The sequence below is a fragment of the Sylvia atricapilla genome, chromosome 5 (assembly GCF_009819655.1).
Source record: "Sylvia atricapilla isolate bSylAtr1 chromosome 5, bSylAtr1.pri, whole genome shotgun sequence".
NCBI classification, from domain to species: Eukaryota; Metazoa; Chordata; class Aves; order Passeriformes; family Sylviidae; genus Sylvia; species Sylvia atricapilla.
This window is the reverse complement of record NC_089144.1, coordinates 56,333,970-56,357,648: the sequence shown is the minus strand read 5'-3', so window position 1 is coordinate 56,357,648 and position 23,679 is coordinate 56,333,970. Positions and strand designations below refer to the sequence as shown.

At 43.4% G+C, this 23,679-nt stretch overlaps 1 protein-coding gene across 1 annotated transcript in view; it reads right to left on the bottom strand.

Moving 5' to 3' along the window:
* Window positions 1-23,679, bottom strand: part of VWF (von Willebrand factor) — a 119,057-nt gene that overhangs the window by 75,111 nt on the left and 20,267 nt on the right. The window contains exons 8-18 of the mRNA XM_066319577.1: window positions 22,543-22,665; window positions 19,955-20,066; window positions 18,145-18,191; window positions 15,132-15,268; window positions 13,648-13,786; window positions 12,953-13,053; window positions 10,287-10,482; window positions 9,378-9,593; window positions 3,256-3,496; window positions 2,357-2,451; window positions 519-679 (exon numbers count right to left, since the gene is read on the bottom strand). Of these exons, the coding sequence (XP_066175674.1) occupies window positions 519-679; window positions 2,357-2,451; window positions 3,256-3,496; window positions 9,378-9,593; window positions 10,287-10,482; window positions 12,953-13,053; window positions 13,648-13,786; window positions 15,132-15,268; window positions 18,145-18,191; window positions 19,955-20,066; window positions 22,543-22,665 (1,568 nt within the window). The remainder of the gene's footprint in view (window positions 1-518; window positions 680-2,356; window positions 2,452-3,255; window positions 3,497-9,377; window positions 9,594-10,286; window positions 10,483-12,952; window positions 13,054-13,647; window positions 13,787-15,131; window positions 15,269-18,144; window positions 18,192-19,954; window positions 20,067-22,542; window positions 22,666-23,679) is intronic.

Sequence of the window (23,679 nt, the reverse complement as noted above, 5' to 3'; positions counted from 1 at the left end):
CAAGAGGAGTTACTTTTCTAGTAAGATAAATGAAGGAATTTAGGGATAGAAAACACCTAAAGTAATGACTAAATTTGAGGGTTGTAATAGGACATAACCTTGGAGCCCAGAAAGCCTCTTTTCAGTGGAAGGGAAAAAAAAAAAAAAAAAAAAAAAAAAAAAAAAAAAAAAAAAAAAAAAAAAAAAAAGGTTGCTTAGTACAACCTGCTATTCCAAGACACACTCTGGCATCATCTCAGCAAGTTTCATATCCCACATTCCTTCTCAAAGGAAACCTCCAATTTTGTACAACCCACAGGCAGGCAGCTGGAGAGATGGAGTTTGATGGAGTTTTTACAAGCTAAAGTTCATCTTCAGTGAAGATATACTAATACACGTTCTTTAAGCCAACCACAACTTGACAGTCAATAATTCACAACCACTTATTCCCAAGGTGCAAGAAGATTGTGGGTAGGAAAGAATGAAGGCAAGAAAGCAAAGAGGACCTGCTTCTTGCTGCTGTATTGAAACCTGCTTACCATCCCTTTTGGACAGAGGCATCCAGATACGCAGCCATGACTGATGCACTCTAGGTCATAGTTCTGGCAGGTCTTGGTACATTCCACTCCTTCTGCTCTTGGGTTGTTGGCAGGACAGATAATTTTTTCCATGGGGAATCTACATGTCAAGCTCCTTTTTACTTAAAAAAAAAAATGAGTTTACAGAAAGTGCAATTAGAACAATTACAACTCAAGTATTGTTGGCAAAGTATTTTTCTAAAAGGTAGATCAACACTTTGATTAGAACACGAATTTAAAATATAGACTGGAGCCACACCACTACACATGACATGGCAAAGAAAACCCTGGAGAAAAGCCCCTACTTCCCCTGGAGTGACCTCAGTTAGGCTGTCATGAAAGCAGGTATTTAATACTGAAGCAAAAAATCTGGACTAAACATAAAAGTGCAATTCCAGACTGCAGTGGGGCTATGCAAACACCTCTAGGCACTGTACAAAGTTAGCAGAAAATGGATATTCTGAGAAACAACAGCATCATATATTATTGTATTTAGACCCATTTCCCACACTGACTATAACTACACTGGTGACTGTAATTGCCCTGAGCTGCAATACAAACTCTTTGAGACTTCAGGATCTGACAGAAGATCAGAATGTCCCAAGAAACTCCAGGATATTATTTTAAGTGGTACTACCCATATGACTCTTTGAGGTTTTGTAAATCTTGACATCCTATTATCAGGAAAAGTATGTCTTAAGAGCATTAAGGGAAGAGTTTGGTGATATATTCATCTGGAAGGCTTCAGCTGAATAACAGGTGACCCAACCAGTGACACTGTCACTGGTGTCCTAGCAAGCAACATTAAGCAGGCCACTGCCCTGTACCTAGAGAGGCATTTGCAATGTTTTCCTGTAGAAGGTGGTTTATCTTGAGAAGGTTCAAAGACAAACTACAAGCCTTTGTCTCCAAGGCATGGCAAATATCAATCATAAATTTCCTCCAGACCCCATGCCCAGATGCATTTGTCAGTGTGCCATGGAAGACACCATGTTTGGCTCTACTGGTGTTTCCATAGGGATCATAGGTTATCCTGAGTTGCAGGGCACCCACAAGGATCACCAAGTCCGACTCCTGGATAATCCCAGCCCCTGCCAAAGCTCCATTAGCCCTGTCTTCTCTGAGATACATCCAATCTCATTTCCCCTATCTCATGACAATCCCATTAGCTCCATCCACATATCAGTGGGAAACGCCAAAAGATCCCAGAGCACTGCTGGCCTTTCTCCAGTGCTGCAAACCCCAGTTAGATGCTAAAAGTGTTCCCATGCACCTCTCACAGCCTTCAGTCAAATGTTTGATAAACCTGTCCATTGATGGGAAACGTGGCAGTTGTCAGTCTCCAGCAGGCTTCATGGAGATTCCTGCTGGCTGGAAGGCACACTGCAAACCTGGCAGCAGTGCAAACCTTCAGGCCACTAAAAGCCTCATTTGCACTAGAAAAGAGAGTTTGCATCCCACTAGTGAGAAGCAGAAGGTAAAAAACTAATGAGTTACTGATGTCTTGTGATCCTCAAATGGGAACCTCAGATCACTGCCAAGGCATCCTTTAACCTTTTCAGCTCAAGAGACACTACAGTGGCTAATTATAATTATAATATTGAGAGATGAGATTCAGTGAGCCCTGCATCCTCCCACGCATTGCTTTTGTTTCTATCCTGTAAAAAAAAAGTTAGGAAAAATTCTCACAATATCACAGCTGTTGCTACCTCTGGATTTTTTTCTCCAATCTACACTACCAAGAGATTGAAGAGGAAAAAAATCCAAAATAAAATATTATTTTTTTAAGGTATACTAACTTCTGGGAGATGGCCTCTCTTCAGCAAAAACATCAGCCAGGAAGGCACCAGGAGCTCTGTTTGTACTGCAGTGCATGAATCCATTCTCACAATAGCTAAGAAAAACAAACAGATTTTATATTTAATGAAACAGCATTTAGCTTTCACTCTTGCTGAATTTCAGTCAACAGGGAACTTGTCAGAATACAAAACTACACGTGAGTGGAGCTGAGCTGTTGCTCTCCCTCCACACTGCCTACCAACATTAAAGGCAAATTTTCCTTAAGGGATTGATGGGATACAGCGGATGGCAACCCAGCTGCCTGCTGGCCCTGTCCTACTGGATCCAGTGCAGCTGCACAGGGATAAGGCTAGGCAAGACAATAGTCAGCTTTACTGTGGAAAGAGGTAAGGGACCACCTAGTTCCTGAAACTTAGGATTTTTGTGGTGGAGAGGAAAATAACACACAGGTCGCAAAACTGGGCCTTGCCCACCAATTGCATTCCCACTCCAACTGTACTGCTATTCAATTTAGCAATTAGAAATGTTTTTTAATACTTGTATCTTTGACAAGAGGTAATTAGGTCTTAACAGTTAAGAAGTGTAGCATAGTACATTAAAGTGACATTTTAAAAGCCCACAAAGTAGCTATTGTCAGTAATTAAGCTCCATTTCAAACTGGCAGGAATTGTTCATAGAACAGGTCTTAATACAGAGTAATTCTGTCTAAGGCGAGATTTGAAATTAAATGGAGAGAGATTCAACAGCAAAACTCTCCATTTGGCTTGTTGGAGGCAAAATCTTGCCTTTTCTTTGACTAGTTTCAGTGGATGCACAGGAACTGACCCATTTAACAACTCAAGCCACCCAAAAATTGGAGTGACGGCATGTAGAAAAGGGCTATGAACAGTGCACTTACCACATGGAGTAGTGATCCGAGAATACATCCTCTGGCTGGAAGATCTCCCCATCATAGTAACAGGAGCACTGGGACTTGGGCACACACTGGTCATGCTCATCCAGGTAGTGTCCAGGGGGACAGTAGCACCCCTCCAGGCAGAGCTGCTCACAGTCCTCCTCCGGGTAGGACAGCGACCGGCACGTCTGGTTGCACGGCGTCCCACACTGCTGGTACACCTGGCCTTCAGGACAGGCCATTGCTGGTGAAACACATGAGGGAGAAGACCATTTGATCCAAATCCAGCTAAAGGAAGAGCTGCCTAAAACAGACTGGGAAGCTTGGGATTAAAAGATACTTGCTCAATATACTTGTCAATGGAGTGTTACACCATTCCTCCTTAACTGCAGCACTGGTGTAGCCTAAGGTGCTGCTTATATGCACACAAACAAAATCTTACTAAAGGACATTCCCAATAAATGCCAGGACTGGACTACACTGCCCAGTGATGGAAATCCAGTCGCAAAATTCCACCCAGGATACAAGCTCTGTCCAACCTCTGTTATTATCTGGATCACAGTCAGGAAAACCTAATTTAAGCTCTCCAGTACCTGAAGGGAACCTAAAAACAGATGGAGAGAGACTATTTGCAAGGGCCTGGAGTGACAGAACAAGGGACAATGGTTTCACACTGACAGAGAGGAGGTTTAGATTGTCTGTTAGCAAGGAATTCTTCCCTGTGAGGCTGGGGAGGCCTTGGCACAGGTTGCCCAGAGAAGCTGTGGCTGCCCCATCCCTAGAAGTGTTCCAGGACAGGCTGAATAGGCCTTGGAACAACCTGGTCTAGCGGAAGGTGTGCCTGCCCTGGGACGGGGCTGGAATGACACGGTCTGTATGGTCCCTTCCAACCCAAACCATTCCATGATTCCATGCATTAGGAGCATTACAAGTGTCACGTACACATTCACACCTCTCTTCCTGTGCAACATCTTTAGGGTCCATTTGGTCAAAATAAATAGAAAAAGCAGTAGAAAAATACTTTTCTGCTTTGGTAAGCAGGAGTGCTGCAATACTTTACAGTCTCACATCACAGAAGTACTCTGGGATTTCTCTGAAAACAGGCGCAAATAATGAAGTAATTAAGCAATCGTGGAGCCAAACTTTGATACTAACGATTTTTTTAGGACGAATTCTTTTATACAAAGACTAATTATGGCCTTTGGAGACACTTCGGCTTCTTTGTTTATAAAACCTCCACCTCTACAGAGCCGATTTTTGAAGCATTCACCTCTGCACGCATCAGCATCAGCACTAGGTGGCAGCTATGACAGCAAATTGCAGAAGTCAAAAAAAAAAGAGTTTGTTTTATCAAGTTTGAATTCAACAGGTCTCCTGATAACCAGGATTTACATTGTCGTTTGTAGCAACGTTCCACAGCAAACAGTTGTAAGGTGATGAGGAACAATGTTCAGGGAAGCAGCTGCAAAAGAAAGTTGGCACATTTGTACCTTGCTAAAACCAAGATCAAAAGGTTACAGAGAAAGCCCTTCCTCTTGTCATTCCTGCAGAATGATGTGATAATCCCGACTCTCATCTAGCACACATCCCTGGGAACTCTGGCAGCCATGGAATAACAGGATGGGTCTGCAGCCTCAGCCAGGTGTTCACTGGACTAGAAAAGCAAGGCCTACATGCTGACCAGTGGCTCATGTTCACCTTCACAAAACTCTTTGGAAATGAGGAATTATCCCTGCCCACTGAAGAGAGACATGGATGTACCAGCTTCTCTTGAGGCTCCTGCAGCCCCATACATGGGGGGTGTAATACCCTAAACTGAAAATCCATCCCAGAAGCATTGAAGGTGACTTGAATCCTTCTTAAGAGCAAAAATCAAGTCTGGGATTTGTGTCCAAACTGCTTAATGTACCTGTCACAACACAGCCCAAGAAATGTGTGCTCACCAATACTGCAAATTCTTCCTAACTCTGGACTGAGCAGAAGATAGACTCATTCACTGTTACAGGAGTATTTCGCAGCCATTCACAAAAATGTGCTTCTAATTTACATAAAACTGATCTTTGCAGTAAACCAAACCCTGAATAGGGACAGCCCACAGCTGAGGACCATTTTAAAAATAACTTTCATCACCAAAGGCACATCCCACCAGGATAACCATGAGACCTCAGCCAAAAGTATTACTTGCTACACATCAACCTCTGGAAACATAGAACTGGTTTGGCAGATTTCAGATGGGTACATCAGTTTATGAGTTTCAAAGTTCAAAAAAGGATGAAATAACCAAGCCCAGCATCCTGCCCTACTTTCTAGTCAGTGGTAACACTCCCTGTCCACAGGGACAACTTTGCAATACATCCCTTTCTTGGATAAAGCTTTGTAATCCATGTGTGGGAATGGCTTCAAACTGAAAGAGTGCAAGTTTAGATTGGATATTAGGAAGAAATTCATCCTTGTGAGGCTGCTGAGGCTCTGGCAGAGGTTATCTAGAGAAGCTGTGGCTGCCCCATCCCTAGAAGTGTTCAAGGACAGGCTGAAAAGGACTTGGAAAAACTTGGTCTAGCGGAAGGTGTGCCTTGAAACAAGATGATATTTATGGTCCCTTTCTAAGATTTTCCTTGCCCATGCATCTCCTAAAATTTTCAAAATGTGCCCTGTTTTTCCAGTTATGCTTCCAATACTATGCTTGCAGTCAACATCCCAATACCCTGCTCTATCCCTTCCCAGCAATATCTGCTTTTAACAGGAAAAAGGCAAGACTACTGACCTGGGAGAGGCCTGTTTGGACACTGTGTAATACACTGCCACTAAAAAAAACCCATCCCATTATTGACAGGAAAATGAAAGGAAAAGACAAGATGCATCTAGTCTCTGTGGATGGCTCCTACTAAAGCAAAATAGCTCAATGCTGTACTCTGAACCACAGTCTATCCCAGGAATTAGTTGAGAAACAGTGGGAAAGCACTGGAAAAAAATGTGTTTGCATGGAACAGCTGAAGCAGCTTTTGTGGGTGAGTTTTGAAATCAGAGTGAAAGAGACAAACCATGACCAATTCCTCAAGTAACACAAGGTAACACAAACCTCTGGGTGAAGGTGTACCCTGCCAGGACTAGATTTAACACAGCTTCTCCGCCATGCTGAGGTCCACCATGCACTATAGCCATCCCCAAATGCTTCTCAGAGCCTGTCCTTAATTCCTTACTCCAGCACTCTTGGATTAATCCTATACAAATCCTCTTACAGAAGGCATGCAAAGCCACCAACTGCCCCAGCACTACCACATTAAGGAAAATAATGGGCTTATCAATGTGTCTTAAAATCTGAAGGAAGATCTAGGGACCTGTTGACTGAATCTCCTGTGCCACAGAACAACATACACATGAGACAGAAAAACAGAGAAATATTTGGGATGGAAAAGACTATAAGATAACTGAATACAGCCATTAACCTCACACTTCCAAGTCCACCATCAAAGCATGTCCCTAAGCACCACATCCACATGGCTTTTGAACACCTCAAGGCATGGTGACTCAACAACATCTCTGGGCAGCCTGTGCCAGTGCTTGATAACAATTTCCATGAAGAATGTTTACATAAAACCTAATCTGAACATCCCTGATGAAACCTGAGGCCATTTCCTCTCCTCTTGTCCCTTGTTATCCGGGAGCAGACCTGACCCCCACCTGGCTGCACCCTCCTGTCAGAGTTGTAGGGAGTGAGAAGGACCCCCCTGAGCCTCATTTTCTCCAGACTTAACCCACCCCCAGCTTCTCCTCATTCAGATTTGTGCTCCAGCCCCTCCCCCAGCTCCGTTCCCTTCCCTGGACACGCTCCAGCCCCTCAATGTCTTTCTTGTGCTGAGGTTCCCAGAAGTGCCCCAGGAGCTGAGGTGTGGCCCCAGCAGTGCCCAGCCCAGGGGACAGTCACTGCCCTGGCCCTGCTGTCACACCATGGCTGGCACAGCCCAGGGGCCATTGGCCTCTTGCCCACCTGGGCTCCTGTGCAGCCGCTGTCCCCAGCACCCCCAGGGCCTTTCCCAGCTTTCCAGCCCCTCTGCCCCAGCCTGGAGCTGCAGGGGCTTGGTGTGACCCAAGGGCAGGAGCCAGGACCTGGCCTTGTGGACCCTGTGACCACTGGCCTGGGCCCATGGATCCAGCCTGTCCAGATCCCTCTGCAGAGCCTTCCTGCCCTCCAGCAGAGCCACACTCCCCCCAGTTGGGTGTCATCTGAGAAATGACTGAGGGTGCACTTGACCCCCTCACCCAGATCCTTGATTAAAATATTAAACAAAACTGGCCCAACTATTGAGCTCTGCAGAACACCACTGATGACCAGCCACCAGCTGGGTTTAACTCCACCAACACTCTCTGGCCTCAGCCATTCAGGTTGGTTTTACCCAATTTTTTACATGCAGCTGCACAAGAGACACAGCCCTCCCAGTCTACTCCTCCCTTGCTGCATGAAGGGGCTGGCTCCAGTGCTTATTCATGGTGGGCTAAGGGGTATAAGTCGGGTCTTAAATAATCAAACTGCAACTAAACTAATGTCAAAGATAGAGAAGGCTGAATACACTTGATAACTTGACACATAGCAGAGATGCTGTGCTACACTAATGACTTTGCTCCCTGACACTTACTCACTCCAAATCAAGCAAACTGGCTGTGTCAAGTCATTTCCCAAGAAACTGAATCTCTGGGGATGAAGGTAGGGCCAGAGCACACATTCAGTGCACTGGGCCATCAGCACAAATTACACAACCTGCACATTCACATCTCAAGCCCATTAAGAAAGAGGGATTGCTCTCCTTCATGTGACAGGAGATGTCTAGGGCACCAGGATTATTTAATGGGGGCTGATGGATCTGCAATCAGGGAAATCGTCACTTTGTGAGAGCACAAAGCTCTCTGTAATGCACAGAAAGGAAGAAGCAGCTCTGCACTATTAAAGATTAATTGTGAAAATTGACTTGTTCAATTACAGAAAGAGCAATGGCGCATTATCGCTGCTCTTTCTTTCAGCCTCCAGACCTGCAGAGTTCTGAAAGGATTTTTATTACATTACTGTTCCACTATCTGAACATTTACATAAACTAGGTAAAATATTATAAAACCATCCAGCAGTTTATATTAAACTGGGTTTGTTCTCGTTTGCAACACTCTCCAGCCTGCAGAAGTTGTGGTTGCTGACCTTGCAGACCCTACCAGGTCAAAGGCCAGAGACCTCCCTCTTTTCTACTTTCTACACACTCAGTTTATAAATGTTTTTCCCATCCTCTGCTTGAGAAGAAGTAGCAGAACAAATCTGGAGGGCTGCCAAGCACACATGCTTTCCCCCAAATTTTTCAATTGTCTTCTTTCCTTAATAACAAAGTTGCTCAGGAAAATGGAAAAACATTCACTTCACAAATATTTATGGGAAAAGTATGTCTGTGCTTGATCAAAATTATGTGGCAATGGATTTTTTCCTGCCACATTAATCTAACAGAGAAATAAAAGAAATGAAAGGTGTTGGATTCTTCTGCTCCAGTGTCTTGGGCAGTTTAGCTATGAATCTTGCCCTAGATAAGAGAGAGATATCAGAGAGGCTACAGTACCTCTGTTTTTGGAGACTATTTAAAATTTGTCTGGACAAAACCTCAGGCAATCTACAGTAACTGAGCCCTGCTGTGAGCAGGGGTGGTGCCACAAGACTGCCAAAATTCTCTTCTGATGCAAGTTTGTCTTGTCCTTTTTTGCTTCCTCCACAACCCCACATTCACCTAAAGCCAGGAGTCACTGATGAGGTCAGGATGTGGGAAGCTTGGGCCTCAGAAAAAGGCAGTTCATGGATTGCTACAAATCCATGGAAGACTCCTACCCTGGGACATTCAGAAAGTTTCCAGGTGAGTAGCTGAAAATGGCAATCTAGGCAAAAGTTCTGTGGAGTTGTGTCAGATCACCACTTCTCTCCCCCAGTGCTGAGCAGCCCCCTAGGAACACCTTTTGCATCCAGTGTGGAGGAAAGATTTACTCTCATCATTTGCCATAAGGAAATTTGGGCATCTCATTTTACATCTTTCAACCAACATTGCCAGAAAAATTCCTGCAGGATGAGGAAAAGAAGTGAGTTGGGGCAGCATTGCACTTACGGCAGAAGTCGGGTTGTCTCCACTGGACCAGGATGCTCTTCCTGGCACAGGCTGCTGCATAATTAGCAATGGCAGAGCACAGGCAATCCTTGCCACTGGAGCAGGAACAAACATCAAAGCGACAGTTCCTCACATAGGGAGTGGGACTGACTTCATGGTGACAAGGTTCAAAGGCAGGAGACATCAGAACAGAGCAGGAATCCTCAGCATATTTGGCTAAAAAAGAGAAAGATGGCATGCTCACGCTGAATCCATCAATCAAAGTAGCTTTCAAGGCAAGCTAGATGAGCTACAGTAAGCATTTGCTCTTCCTTTCATAAAAGAAAAAGCAAACAAACAAACAAAAAAACAACAAAACAAAAAAAAGCCCACAAGAATAAAACAGGATCAGGCAGGCACCTCATCCTGACAGCACCATAGCTCATATGTCATGAGCTCTATTGAAAGAATAATGTTTCACTAGTAAAACAAATCAGAGAAAAACAATGCGTCCATATTCTGTTAGCACTAATTCTGGTGCTGTAATTTCTTTTACAGGGCCTTTGCTTTCTGCTGCCTTTTTATATTTGCAAAATTAAACTAATTTTTGTGTTCAATTTTCACAAAATATTATCTTTTCCTTAGGAAGCCTGCATCAATACAAGTCTCTGTGTGGTGTTCTTTTTGGTTTTTCTGTTTGTTTGCTTGTTTTCTAGGTTTTGGGGGTTTTTTTTGTTGTTGTTTATTGGGTTTTTAAAAACATATGTTACAGCCACCCTAATGGTAATGTAAACAACATTAGCTTCTTCTCTTTTTCTTAATTTTCCTTTTTTTTTTTTTTTTTTTTTTTTTTTTTTTTTTTTTTTTTTTTTAATGTAGATGGAAGATCACCATTTGCTGCACACGTTGATTTTGGATAGAGCTCAGTACCTAAATGAGGATTTAGATTGCAGGGGTCACTGTCTTGTTTTAACAAGTCCTGGCAGTCTGCATTGAGCTTCCAGGAGTTCCCAAAGTCTTCCAGAAGAGATTCCACCATGCCAGAAGGTGTAAGAAAATCATCCCCTCGGTTCCCATTATAATTTCCACACAGCCCACACATCCTTTCAGAGTAGACTGGAGACACCTAAGGAACACAACATCAGACTGGTCATCTTCCAGAACAGGTTACCACTGTAGAGCAATTTCTTTTTTAAAGGAATGAGCCATACACAATTTAACAGTCAAGAAAATTCTCAAACACACATCAAAATACTACAGACACAAAGCCATTGTACTGTATTTTCAAACTTCGAACAAAAATGGTACTATTAGTAGCAGTAGGACACTTTTTGCACAGTACAGTGAATTTCAGAGGCTAACTAAGAAAAATGGCTTATTTTTATGCCTTGATCAGCAGTCCAGTTGAGTCTTTCCCTATTGTCCCCCTTCATTCATATATGTTAGCAGAGCAACAGTGGGAATTGCATTTTTTTAATGTAATTCCCATGGCAATTTGGAGAAAGAGACTGCATGTGGGAGCATTTCACATTTCAAAGGAAAGTTGGATAATGAAGGAAACTCAAACAGGCTGTTTTATCACAAAATTGAGGCAATATTGGAGATGTCCAATATCCTCAACACTTGGGACCCTGGATAAAATAAGGAACAAACTAAATCCCTAAAGCTACCCCACATTAGAGATTCCTCCTGCCCAGAGAAATTTCAGGCACACTAAAAGTAAAATTTTCAACAATCCACAGAGCAGGTGCACTTTTCACCCTGTTTTATTCCTGCTGCAAATCAAGGGACATTCTGAAAGGTGACCCTAAACCTAGAGGTAAACAAGGAGAAATCTCCTAAGCAACATCTGCAACACAAAGGCACCATTACCTTTCATTTTAGTAGGAACTGTCAATTTCTGTTAGGAGTAAAGCTCTGGTATATTACAAACACTATCCACTACTGAGAAGCTTTGATGCTACATTAGCTCTGTGTATCCATGTAGTAGAGTGCTAGTTCAGTGAAACAAACAAACAAAACAACAACAAAAGGTAGAAAAGTCCACATTTTAAAAGAAAACTGGTTTTCTGTATAAACAAAAATAAAAACAATCATACAAAAATGTGACCTGATGCTACTGGGCATTCAAACACGGGGGTCAAATATGGAGCATCAAAAAGAACAATTAGAGGATAAATATTCTTACTCCTAAGAGTACTACTACTCTTCACGTACTCTGCAGATGGAACAATGACTCAGACAAGTCCAAATTGTGGAGTATTTTGGAGTGGAAGCTCAAATCACAATTATCAGTTAGTCACAGAAAGGGGAGTCTTCTTGAGGAACACAGAGGAAGAATTTTTGCCAGAACAAGGTAATGGAAGTGTATCACTTCCTTCAATTGTCAGCAATACTTGGCAACAGGTCAGTCTACAAATCCAGCACAAAATAACTCTCCAAAAGCAATTAAAGAGATGTTTTAGATGTCCTGCAAGAGGAGAAGACAAGGAGACAAGGAGAAACTCCCACTGCTTTTATGGGCAGAGGATCTGGAGCAGAAAATTAGGTTTGTTTTCAGTGGGACAAAAAATTTGCCAGGTTATATGGGTCTCTGATCAGGGAGAAAAATACTTTGAATACTGAGGAAAGCCAAAACTCCTGAGATGTGCCAAGGGATTGAAGTGAATTATTCTAAGCCCTAAAAGAACTTCAGAGCACAGAGATACAGGTTAAATCAAAGCAACAAGCAAAAACCCACAGATACTTTCTAAAATTATTCCAGACCTTTCTTATCTGTTATCTTTTCAACTCTTGAACTCAATTCTGAACTGGCTTTCATAACCATTTGTGCTGTTCCAGACATGACATTTAAGCCTGATTTTGGGGCGGGCAAGGAGAATGCAAAAGCAATGCCATGGTTCAAGGAGGGCAATGTTTGACACTCAGCAGAAAATCCCAGGAAAACTGGTTTTCTTGGAAAAATTTCTCTCTGTGAGCAGACCCCTACTACGGGGGGGGTTCAAAAGCAGCAGAGCTGTTGCTACAGCTTCCTTACAGATAATTTCTGTTAAACCTGGCTCAGATATTTCTACACTCAGCTGTGTCTGCATCACTGACAAAACTTAATTGTTAATCAAGACTGACTTTAAGCATTCCTCACAGTAGAAGGAGCACACAGCACTTCTTCTATGAGCTGATTTCTATTTCCTGGAAATTATGAGTAACTGTGTCCCTGGAGGCCTTTTCTTCCCTTATTTTAAGTCGTTCACATCTGCTGCTTTAGACAGGGCAGTCAAAGCAAATAAAAACAAAACTCCAGTTTGGAGAGTATCTGCTGAACAAAACACAAAACTGTTCACGGTTAATAATGGCTGTCATTGCACGCACACACACACACAAAAATTTTAAAAAACTACCAAACTGCTATAAGATGAAGTGTTTGTTTCTGGAATACAAAAGGACCTGTATAACACTCTGGGGGTAGCAAAAGAGCAAGGAATTTCTAACATGCAACACAAAGCAATTTCTGACTTCAGACAAGAAAATCTTTGTACATGTTTGGGTGGAATGAGAGAAGGGACAAACAGGCAGAAATAAAACAGAAGAAAAAGTACCTTCACTAGGAGTTCTCCATGACCATCCCAGTCAATCTGCAGATCTTCCCCGTAGGTGAGGCGAACTGAACTCCTCACCACACGCTGTACACGGAGGGCACCTGAAGGCAACCACAGGGTGTCACAGCGAGCTTTTACAAGATGTAGCAACAGGATGAGGGGCAATGGCTTCACAGTGACAGAGAGCAGGTTTAGATCGGATATTAAGAAGAAATTCTTCCCGGTGGGGCTGCTGAAGCCTTGGACAGGTTGCCCAGAGAAGCTGTGGGTGCCTCATCCCTGGAAGTGTCCAAGGCCAGGCTGAATGGGCCTTGGAACAGCCTGGTCTAGTGGAAGGTGTCCCTGCCCAAGGCAGGGGGTTGGAAAGAGATATCTTTAAGATCCGAATTGTTCTGTGATTCCATGATTTCAAGCTTCTGTTTGAAAAAAATAATTTCAAAAAGAATAGACCAACAGTGATTTTCACAAATCTCTCAAGTGCCGACCAGCTTATTTCTCCTGATTTTAGAGGAGCCAAGTCAAGATGTGTCAGCTGCATGGAGAGAAGCTGAAATGACAGAGCTTCTAGAAGAAACTGAAAGTGAGAGTTTGGCACTGAAAACACCCTTTGATTGAGCTGGGCTAAGGCATATCTAAAACCACTACCAAATAGGATCCTTTCAGTGGCTGGCCAGAGTCAGCCTGTGTGAACACACCTTGCAGCAAAGGGATCTGTATGTCCTGTCCATTCAGGGAAACTCCTCCTCCGTGTTTCATTTTAATGATGCTGTTGTCCATATCCCAGATCCGGACAGAAGCGGAGCGAGTGCACACAGCATCAGGATCATCTGCACACTGCAGAGAAAGGAAAACCTGCCTCTAACATCAAGTTTTCACTTTCTTGGTGACTTAGTCCCACAAGGCATTTTGGCATGTAATTTGGGAGCTGTTGAGTGTCACACTGGTTTTATAGATCTGGTTTCTACATCCCACAAACAGCAGGCTGGCAGCCTTCCCTCCATTATCCCACTAATCACACACCAGGGCTGAGCTCCCCGTCTCAGAACTTGGAAAGGGATCTGTGGGTGTTCCACCAGACTCCTGGGAGAGACCCACAGCAGTTACCAGCCCCACAGCTGTGGCAGGGGCAGGAAGGCCACCTGACCCACACAGCCTGGGAAACAGGCACACAGTTCGCGTTACCCGAGACTCCTGGAGTGTTTATTGTCCCGGCTGTGGGATACCCAGATGAGGAACACGGACTGCGGGGGCCCCATGTCTCCTCCCTGGTTTCGAAAGGGAAGTTTCAGTGGAAACCTGTCCGGCAGGTTTTTCCAAGCACTGATGACCTCAGAGCTGCAGTATCAGAGCTCTGTAATACAGGAGACTGATGCAGATGGTGCAGAGAACTGTCACAGCCCATTTTTCCAAAGCCTGCTACTTCCCTGGTGCTGCAGGCCAGGCTGATACTCCCCTTCCCTGTCAGTCTCCTGTCTCCATTGCACCTCTCCCTGCTTTCAGTTCCTTTGTCTCCATCTCTTTCTTCCCCTCTGCTTCCTTCAGGGTCCTTTCCAGTCTCCAGATTTGTTCACCTTTTCCCAAGCACAATTGGCTAATTCATTTCATGACTGTGTTAACCTCCCTGTGATATCCACCTTCAGGGTCTCCAGCCCTCCCTGCACCAGCCTGGCTCCCTTTCCTGTCTCTCTGCAGCTGCCTCTCACACATCCATGGGGGAGGCAGTAAAGAAAGTCAGGAGCTGCTGTCTGAGTACAAAAAAACCACCAGCCAATCTGACTAAATGGGAAGCGACGCAAGGCACTGCTCTGCCAGTGCACTCTCCTTGCTGTCCAAGGAAATGTCCTTTCCCCATGGGCATTAGGGAGGTCCCAGCAGCCAGGGTGCTTTGCAAGGGATGCACCCTCCCCTCTGTTTGTTCAGCTGGCAAAGAGTCGGTGAGAGCCTGTTCTCCAAACCTCATCATGAGCCTCCCTCCCCAGGCAGGCTCCTGGGAATGGTGGTGAGGAGAAGCAAAACACTTATTAACTAAGGAGAAAGACTGCATCTGTTATTTAAACTAATTATCTCATAGGGAAATTACTTCTGTTGGCCTGTGCATCTGCAATTTATGTCATAGTCCCACAGCCCTGCCCCCTCTCTCAAGAGCGTTCGCAGAGGCACCAGCCAAGGCTGCTGTTACCTGCACAGTCTCAATGATCACAGAGAAGGAATTTTCCACACAATCCTTGGCAAATAAGTACTGGCAAATCCCACTGAAGGTGAAATACTTGTTGTCAAAGCTCTTGAAATGGGACTGGCCAGTGACAGAGCATTCCCCTGGAAAAAGGAAAGAGCCATTAATCATCCCACTGCCAGTTGCAAGCAAAATCCTGCTCAGCCCCCACAAACCTGGTGGAACAGGTTGTACAAGGCCCAAGCTCCCCACGGAGCAGAAAGAACCAGAAAGATATTTATCTCACTATTTACTTCTGTAAGGCACTACCAGTAGTAACAGAAGAACCAACAACAGCTGGGGAGCACAGAATAAATTGCAGTCAAGAGCTGAAATTTGTGTCTGTGGAAAAGCCTATATTCTTTTGCTGGGATGCCTTAAATAGCAGTAAGTTATTTTAACATAAAATACTTTATGAGACTGAAGAGCTGGAAGATAATGTCTGTGGGAATCCTTCCAAGGGTAGAATTTATGTTAGACTTTACCCTGAACTATCATCTCTACTAACAGAAAGTTAAATATAATTCTATAGTTACAATAGCTACATCTAAAGTCCTCACAGAATAATGTGTGAGGCTTGACCACCTTTCTACTAGAAAAAGGAGCTCTTAAAACATATCAACATTTGAAGGTGTTTGGGTAAGTTGTAGCTTTTCATTTCCAGGAAGGCAGTATCCAGGTAGCACAGCTGGGATTTAGTACCCCCTCATGCAAACACATGGAAAGGCTCCAACTCTACAGAGCTTGCAAAGAAAATCTTCCATATGAGAAGATCATCACATTTAGTGATGATCCCATGGCAAACAAGCAGGCAGCCACTTCCTTATCCAGAACAAAATTCAGGTGCTGGGCCTACACTGGCCATCACCAGCTAAAGGTTGGAGAAAAGTTAAATGTTCCAAGCTGGCGGGTGAGCTCCATGACTTATTCTCTCTTCACTGAGTCCCACAGAAGATCTGTCTAATGAACACCACGTGGAAATTTCCCTGTTCAGCATATTATTCAGTGTTTACTATCTTAAAACTGCTGGTGCTAAAGCACAGATCCTGAGGATTCCCAGCCTTGCACAGCTCTGATTCACCCTAAGAGAAGTCCAGCACCTCCTGGATGTTTGTCATCCCTTGGAGTTTGATTTCCAGGGCATTCTCTGCAACAAGGAAACAAGAAGACAGGTTTGTAGCACAGAGAACTGGGGACTGCTAAGACAAGTCTCAGCCTTTGGCATTGCTCCTGAAAGGGAAATTTCTCTTCTGTGGCCAAATCTTTTCTTATGGGTCCCTCTGTCTATTCCATTTGATGTAATGCATCCCATGAAATTTCCTGAAACCTTCTGCCTTCATAATTATCTCTGCTATGATATCAGCCTGAAAGCCTCTTGGTAGTGCCAGACAGCTCTAGACGTGGATTCACCTTATCACCAAACTAACAGCTGGGCAATTCACTCCCACAATATGACAGCAATATTTCCTGGCAAAAAAGCTGGTCAAAAGAAACAGAATCACCTAGAGTTTATACAAGTAACTACATAAATTTGCTGGACACATGATTTTAGAAATATTTGTGGCAACTAACCAACAATGAAAGTATGCTGCAATATTACTTCAAGTAGAGACGAACAGCACAAGCAACGATATAAATTTGCCTGCTCTGGGAGGCTTTACTGCCCTCCCATACTGTCTCAGTACAGTTTATAGAGTTCTTAGTAGGCACATGTACAACAGCTTCAGGTACACAACATTTAGTCTTGAACAAGCCTAGCAGGAAACTGATTTAGATATACTGGCAGAAGGTACAAAAGTAAGATGCCTTTCTTTTCCACTTCTGCTCATTTGGGACAGATTCCCAATTCAGAAAAAGGCTGCAGTGCTATATTGCCTCTTGCACAAAGCTGGATATCAACATCAGTTTGCAAGCCTCAATATCAGATTTATCTTCACTTCCATAATCACTGTGAAAAAAACGTGGCTGGAGTTAGGGATAAAAATTTGGCCCATGGATTGTTCCTCACAGCCCAGAGAGCAAGGACATGAAAAGTTATAACCTAAGGAAAGGCTGAAGTTAGAAAGGCACCTATTTCTTCTTTGTAATCATGCTGCTGCCCATTAGCTAAAAGATGTAATGAATCAGCCTAGGCTGTGTTCTTGAGGCTGTGTTTTAGACAGTGAGATTCTCTGCGCTTGGAGAGATCTTTAATGAGCAAGCACAGGGGACAGCTCAGTAAAAATGTCATCTCCATTTTGAATATTTGCATACACCACCACCCATCCTCTTCTTTAAGTGCTGATACTTTGGGGAAGTGTTCTTTTGGTCTAAAGTAGGAGGAAACAGAGCACTGATGTGTCAGGCATGTTTCATGTTACTAGAAAAAGACAGACTTTTTGATAGAACACCTTAAGACAGTACCAATTCCCCTAATTCGTGAGGGTTGCACAGCCTCATCTCAACAATAAACCACCAAAGCCCCCAAATCTGCTCTTTTCCTGTCCAGCCATAACCCCAATCTGCATCTGAAGAGCTGCCTCTCCAATCTGCCAGCACCCATGGAAGGCAGGGCAGCCACTTTCTCCCTGGGGCTGTAGCTCATTCACCCACAACATGACCATGAGGGAATTGTCATGGTCAAGAAGGTACAATGAGGAATTTTAGGTGGTCAAAGAAAGGCAGGTGTGTTCCTCTACCTGGAAGCCAATCCTCTGATCATACCGACTCATATAATTGGCAGACTAAGTAATCAAAGCAGGAACTGGTCTTCCCACCAAACAGGACTTTTCACTGCTACACATAAACCACACAGGGAAATGTCTGACTTGTCTCAGGAGAAGAACTTAAAAGCAAGATCCCAACTGGATTGCACTGGAGCAAGCAAGAAAGAACAAATATTTGCTTTTTTTGATGAAATAAAAATGTAAGTGGGGCATGAGTGGGAGTGATATAGGCAATGCTTACTTGTCAAAATCTGAAAAGAGTAAAGCCAACAAACCTGGGCATTCCCCATTGCTGCAGATCCATGTGCCACGTCGACAAATGCTAGGAAAGAGATAGCAGCAAGTTAGGCAAGAGTGCATGAATATAAACCTTCTGTACACATTTTCCCCAAAAACCTGAAAATGGTCCCCTGTCCCAAGGAAGTTAGATTGGTCCCCAACATCCCTTCCATCTCCCATAACCTCATTTCTTAATGTATTCATCCCTTCTTCCCATCATTTGACAGCAACTGCTGGTAATACGAATGGGTATGGTTGCAGAACTCAAGGACTTCTGTTTTTCCCTGCAAAGCTCTATGTTTTATGGAGTTTTCAGCTATATTCCACTGATGTGGAGTGAGTTCAATGCAGTTCTCAAGGTGTATGTATGAATACAACAGAATCACAAGGGGAAAATGTTTGAAGGTACTTACAGAAAAATCATTTACTATAATCCCCAACTGAGAGAAAGCAATGACAAAGCTGGATCAGGTGGGTGAGGACCTTGCCCGTTTCAGTTTAGAAATATCCAAGATGAGGTCCCACAGCCTGTCTGAGCAGCTGTGCCAGTACAGCACTGGGGAAGGGAGAATAATTTTTCTTTGTGTCTAAAGAGAATTTCCTTTGCAGCTTGTGTCCATTGCTTCATAACCTTTTGCTGTTTGCCTCTGAGAAGAGTTTGGCCCCATCTTTAGGCAGTGAAAGTTCCCTCATTAGCCCTTAAACAAATCTATTCCCCTCTGCTGCTTCTTATGACAAACTCCCCTGCTCTGATCACCTCCACTGTCCACCACAAGCCTCTCTGCACTCCATGTTTCAAGAGCTACTGTATTCTTCTCATTTCTTTAATTATCCCAGCCCTTGAAAACCATTTGTGGGGACGCAGGTTATTGAGGATGTTAAATGCAGAGTCACTGGAATGACATTCTCCACAGCAGCATCAAGTTTGAATAACAGGAAGCAGTAACAAAACACAAGCAATAAAAACCCCAGCCTGTGAGGCTACACTCATCTCCCAAGAGCACCAAGGTTGAGCAATGTGGCCAAGCTCAAAGCTGCAGAGGGCTCCAGGGAAAAAGACAAAATGCTAATGTCATGGTTATGGTCTGTGTTCTGGGACACGTGGTGCAGGTAATTAAAAATTTCTGATTAAAAAGGCTGATGCACAGACCACCCTTCTGCATATTATGGTCTTCACCGAGTCCTCCTTCTGTGCTCTAATTGGAAACCTCTGAGTAAAGAGTTGTCCAAACTCCTCGCACAAGTATGTTCACACTGAACACAAAGCCAGATCAGGAATATGTGACTAATTCCACTTCCTTTCCTTAAAGTGCTGGTTTTCCCCTCCAGTCTGGTACTCAAGAGTGAAAGAAAACTTGTGAGCCATGCTAGGAAGACTCATTAGCCCTGCGACAAGTTCCAAGGACGTGCCTTAGGCTAACTCCTCTTGGAAAGAAATGGGGTTTAGAGGTTAAATACATGTAGGAAGTCAAAACAAAGACACCACTGCTGACACTACCCAAACATGGGAACCTGCTGGTCTGTCTTATCCACAGGAAACAGGTAGTTCTCTGCTCTTTGAAGGAGTGTGACCTTCATGTTGTTCTATCAGATCAAATATCCCTTTAAAAACAGAGCTGATTTTGCCTTTGTGAACAGCTCACTTCTTGGAAGGGGCTGACAATTCCAATAAGAGAGCAAATTCTTTGCCAGTGAAAGGAAATTTTTTAAAGTTAGAGAGATTTCTAGAAAGATATTGCAAAACAGTCACTGACCAGAGTGCAGTACTTATCTACAGCAACCACACCAGAGCAGCACGGGGTTTACCATGAGTTGCAGTCCTGGGAGATGGTGAAACCAGGAGGATAATGTTTTCCAGAGTGGATGCAGGAGCAGTCAGAGCTTTCAATGCATTGTTCACCATCAAGGAGCAGCCCCTCTGGACAGGTCAGGTAGCATCAGACACCCGTATCACATACACAGGGACAGAAACATAAATATAATTAGATTTTCTTCTTCATATGCTTTGCCAAGACTTTATATGCATTATTATCCATACTTAGTCACAGACAGCAATAAAAAGGAATGAGGTTTGCCAAAAAGCCTCACAGGTGCAGGTGTCTGCTTTCCTTCTGGTGCTGCCTCTCCCTCAGACATCCTGAACAAAGCATTCCTGGAGCTCCCAGAAAAGCTCTTTGCTTAGCACATCCTCAGGTCCAGAATACATGTTGGGACACAGACAAATCAAACACAGGGAGCACAAAGTTGATAAGAGCTGGGACCAGACTGTTGGAAAAACCATGAACTTCACTGGCTGCAGTAAAGGGTGTCCACACAGGTCTTGCATTTGTCATAAGAGAACCAAAGATGAGGCAAAGTGGGGAATGAAGAAATCAATTTGGACACTGTGTAAGTCTAGCACAGAGGGTCTGAGAGAAAGAAGCCACTTACGAACTTCTGCAGAAGCAAAAAGCAAAAAAGGGCCAACTTCCCAACTTGGGTCCAGTTGCTGAGGTTTCCATATTACACAACTAAAATTACCTGTGCTATAGAGAGAGTTCTTTATCCTCCAAGGCTAAACAGAGGCACAAAAGAATTACAAGGCTTTTCTAAGGTAGAAACTTGTTCTTCTATTGCTAGTTTATAGTGGTTTCTATTCAATCCCTATATTGAGAGTTGATATTCCCCCATTTTCAAAAGAGCTGCTGTTGCAAAACATTTGTTTCCTTGAACACCCCTCTCCCTTTTATTCAAGGGACTTCTTCCAATCACCTGCAGAGATTTTGGCTCTTTTCCCTGGCAGCAAGCAGCAGTCACCATTGACAGCAACACCCAGGCAAGTATCCTTTCTCCTATTCTCCCCATAGAGCTGGCTGGAAAGATCTTTGCTGTTGAGAAAATCCTTCCAGTGAGAGAGAATCACAACAAGATCTGAGCATTTAAGAGTGCTGTGACTCTCCAGAGAGTACAAGAAAACAGAACGCCTGCCTTTTTTCCTGGCAAGAGTAATTCCATTTACAGCAATTAATGTAACTATGAGTGGCATTTAACAGAGGAAAAAAAATAAAAAAAGAAAGAACACATTTGTCAAACATCCTCCAGATCCTGTTTGCTCTTGGAGCACTGGAGGGAAGCTAAGTGAAGGTAAAATCTGCATCAAAAATCCCTCTATTAATCTGTCAGATCCTCCTGGTTTTCTATCAAACTCAAATCCAGGTTCTTCCCTTCTGGCTGTGCAACAAATACCAGTAAAAGTCTTGAACTTTTGATTGTTATTCTCATGCCCTTTACCCTTTCTGTGGAGCTCCTGCTTCTCTGCTCCTCAGTTCCTCTCTCCTTAGACCTTTCCCATGCTGAACAGACCAATGCATCCACCAAAGGAAAAATACAGCAAGAGCCCTTGTGCAGCCAATGGATTCATCTCCTTCAGCTCTCTCCAACACTTCCAGGACTGCATAAATACAGCAGCTGGATCCTTCACAATAAAATAATCTCCAGAGTCTGGTTACATCACCTGTCACTCTCCATGTGCACCTCCTTGCCACACCTTTGAACCTTCAGCAAGGAAGAGATTGGCAGCTGATTGGGAAACTACAAAATTCTGAATGCAGGGAGTCCTCAAACAAGGCTGACATTGTCAATATTGCCTTGTTTTGGAGAGCAAATCTCTGCAAACCTGCATTGTACTTTGCATCTTGTACAAGTGGACACTAAACACCTCTGTGCATTCACAAAGGCCAGACGGTGAAATGCAGAGATAGTCCTATTCAAATCAAACAAAGCACCCAATGAACAAAATAAAACAAACAAAAAAACCCAGCTAGAAATGGAAGCATATGGAGCTTTGGAGCCAGGAATCTAGCTCTCCTCCTGCAGTTATTTTTAAGTGCAACAGACAGAAGTGAAAGATTGGTGTGGCTGGGCTGTTCCCTTTAATCCAATCAAATCTCCTGTATGGAAGATTCAATTCTAAATTAAATTATTCACCTAAATCATGAAAACCTTTGGAACTGCAGTGCAAGCTCTACATGTACTGTTTTTCTGCAAGAAATTCCTTCAGTGTATTCTCTGATGTTTCTTCCCCTCACTGTATTTGCCTCTAACCCAAGCAATTCAGAAGGAGTACATCAAGAGCAAGCAGTCTCTCCCCAAGAAATAAAGGCAATCCTGGGATATTAGTTGGTACTGATTTTCACAGAAACATTAACTTTTTAGTTGGCTCTGAAAAATGTCCCTTTCATGGAGGGAGCATACAGGCACTACAGAACTGGATTATTCAAGGGCATGGTCCCAGAAAAAAAGAAGTGTTTCTGATTTCAAGAAAATTTAAGGAAGACACAGCTTTCCTTCTTCTAATAAAATAGGTAGCCTGACTGCCAAATGTTTCTCTGTAAATAACCCAGTAAATAAATTACCAGGGCAGCTGCAGCCATCAACACATTGTCCATGACACACTTCATTGATATTCAGGCTCTGGCAGGTTTTGGCACATGGGGATACACACTCCTTATATTCCATGCCAACTGGACATCTTGGCCCTGAAACAATTAAAAGAAATTAGAAATGCAAATTCCTCAATAACTCCTAAACCAACAAATCCCTCCATTATCAAGGGTTGAACCATAGAGACACAAAAGGTCATGTCAGCTTCCAAATGATTATTTCATTTTTAGAAGCAGAACATTTTAGAAATATTTGATTTTCTGTTTGCTGCAATATCATCATCTGTCATGTAGAATGGTAAATACTCAGATGTTAAAGCAAATTTGTTTTCTAATAAATTGAATCGTAATAACTAAACCCAAGTACATTAAGAATAATCAAATCTGGGGAGAAGTTTTGCAATTATATCTAAGCAATTTGGACAGAGATGGTTGTTTTGTACCTTTAAGCCATGCACTTACTCTATTAATTTGTGAAATTATCCTGTTTGGTGTTTTCAGGGAGAACCAGGAGACAGTTAAAACTCTGAAATCCCATCCTCCTTCTTCCAGAGAAACACCAGCTCAGGATATCACCCATGCCATGGTATCTCCACTGCTGCCATTATCTAGGCCAGGCCGTTATGCAAACACACTCTATTACAGCCATTCTTTCTCTTCAATGCATGCACAAACTATGCCAAACAAGACTGCGGGGGCATGGAGTGGGAAGAAAAGGTTAGAGCCTGCCCTTTCCAAGCAAATCCTCTGCTGAAGAGGTGGGAGAGTAATGAAGGAGTGATCTTGCCCTGGGCTCAGGCACCAATTCACACTTGCACAGTTTGCCCAGCACTAGAGCCCTTCCCACACAGCAGAGCATTCCATACCTCCATCATCATCATCATCTCCTGAGAAAGCACCACAGCACAGACAAAGGGTGATGGAAAATTAAGCTCCTGCTGTGGCAGTGGGACTCTTTCCTGACTCAGGAGATAAAATCAAACCATGGCTCGTGAATTCAAGGGTTAGAAATGAGCTCTAAAGCCCCTGGGATCACAGAAAGGCTCATTCCACTTGTGGCTTTTAATCAGACTTACAAAGAGCCCCAGCAAAAATGGGTTCTCTGGCTCA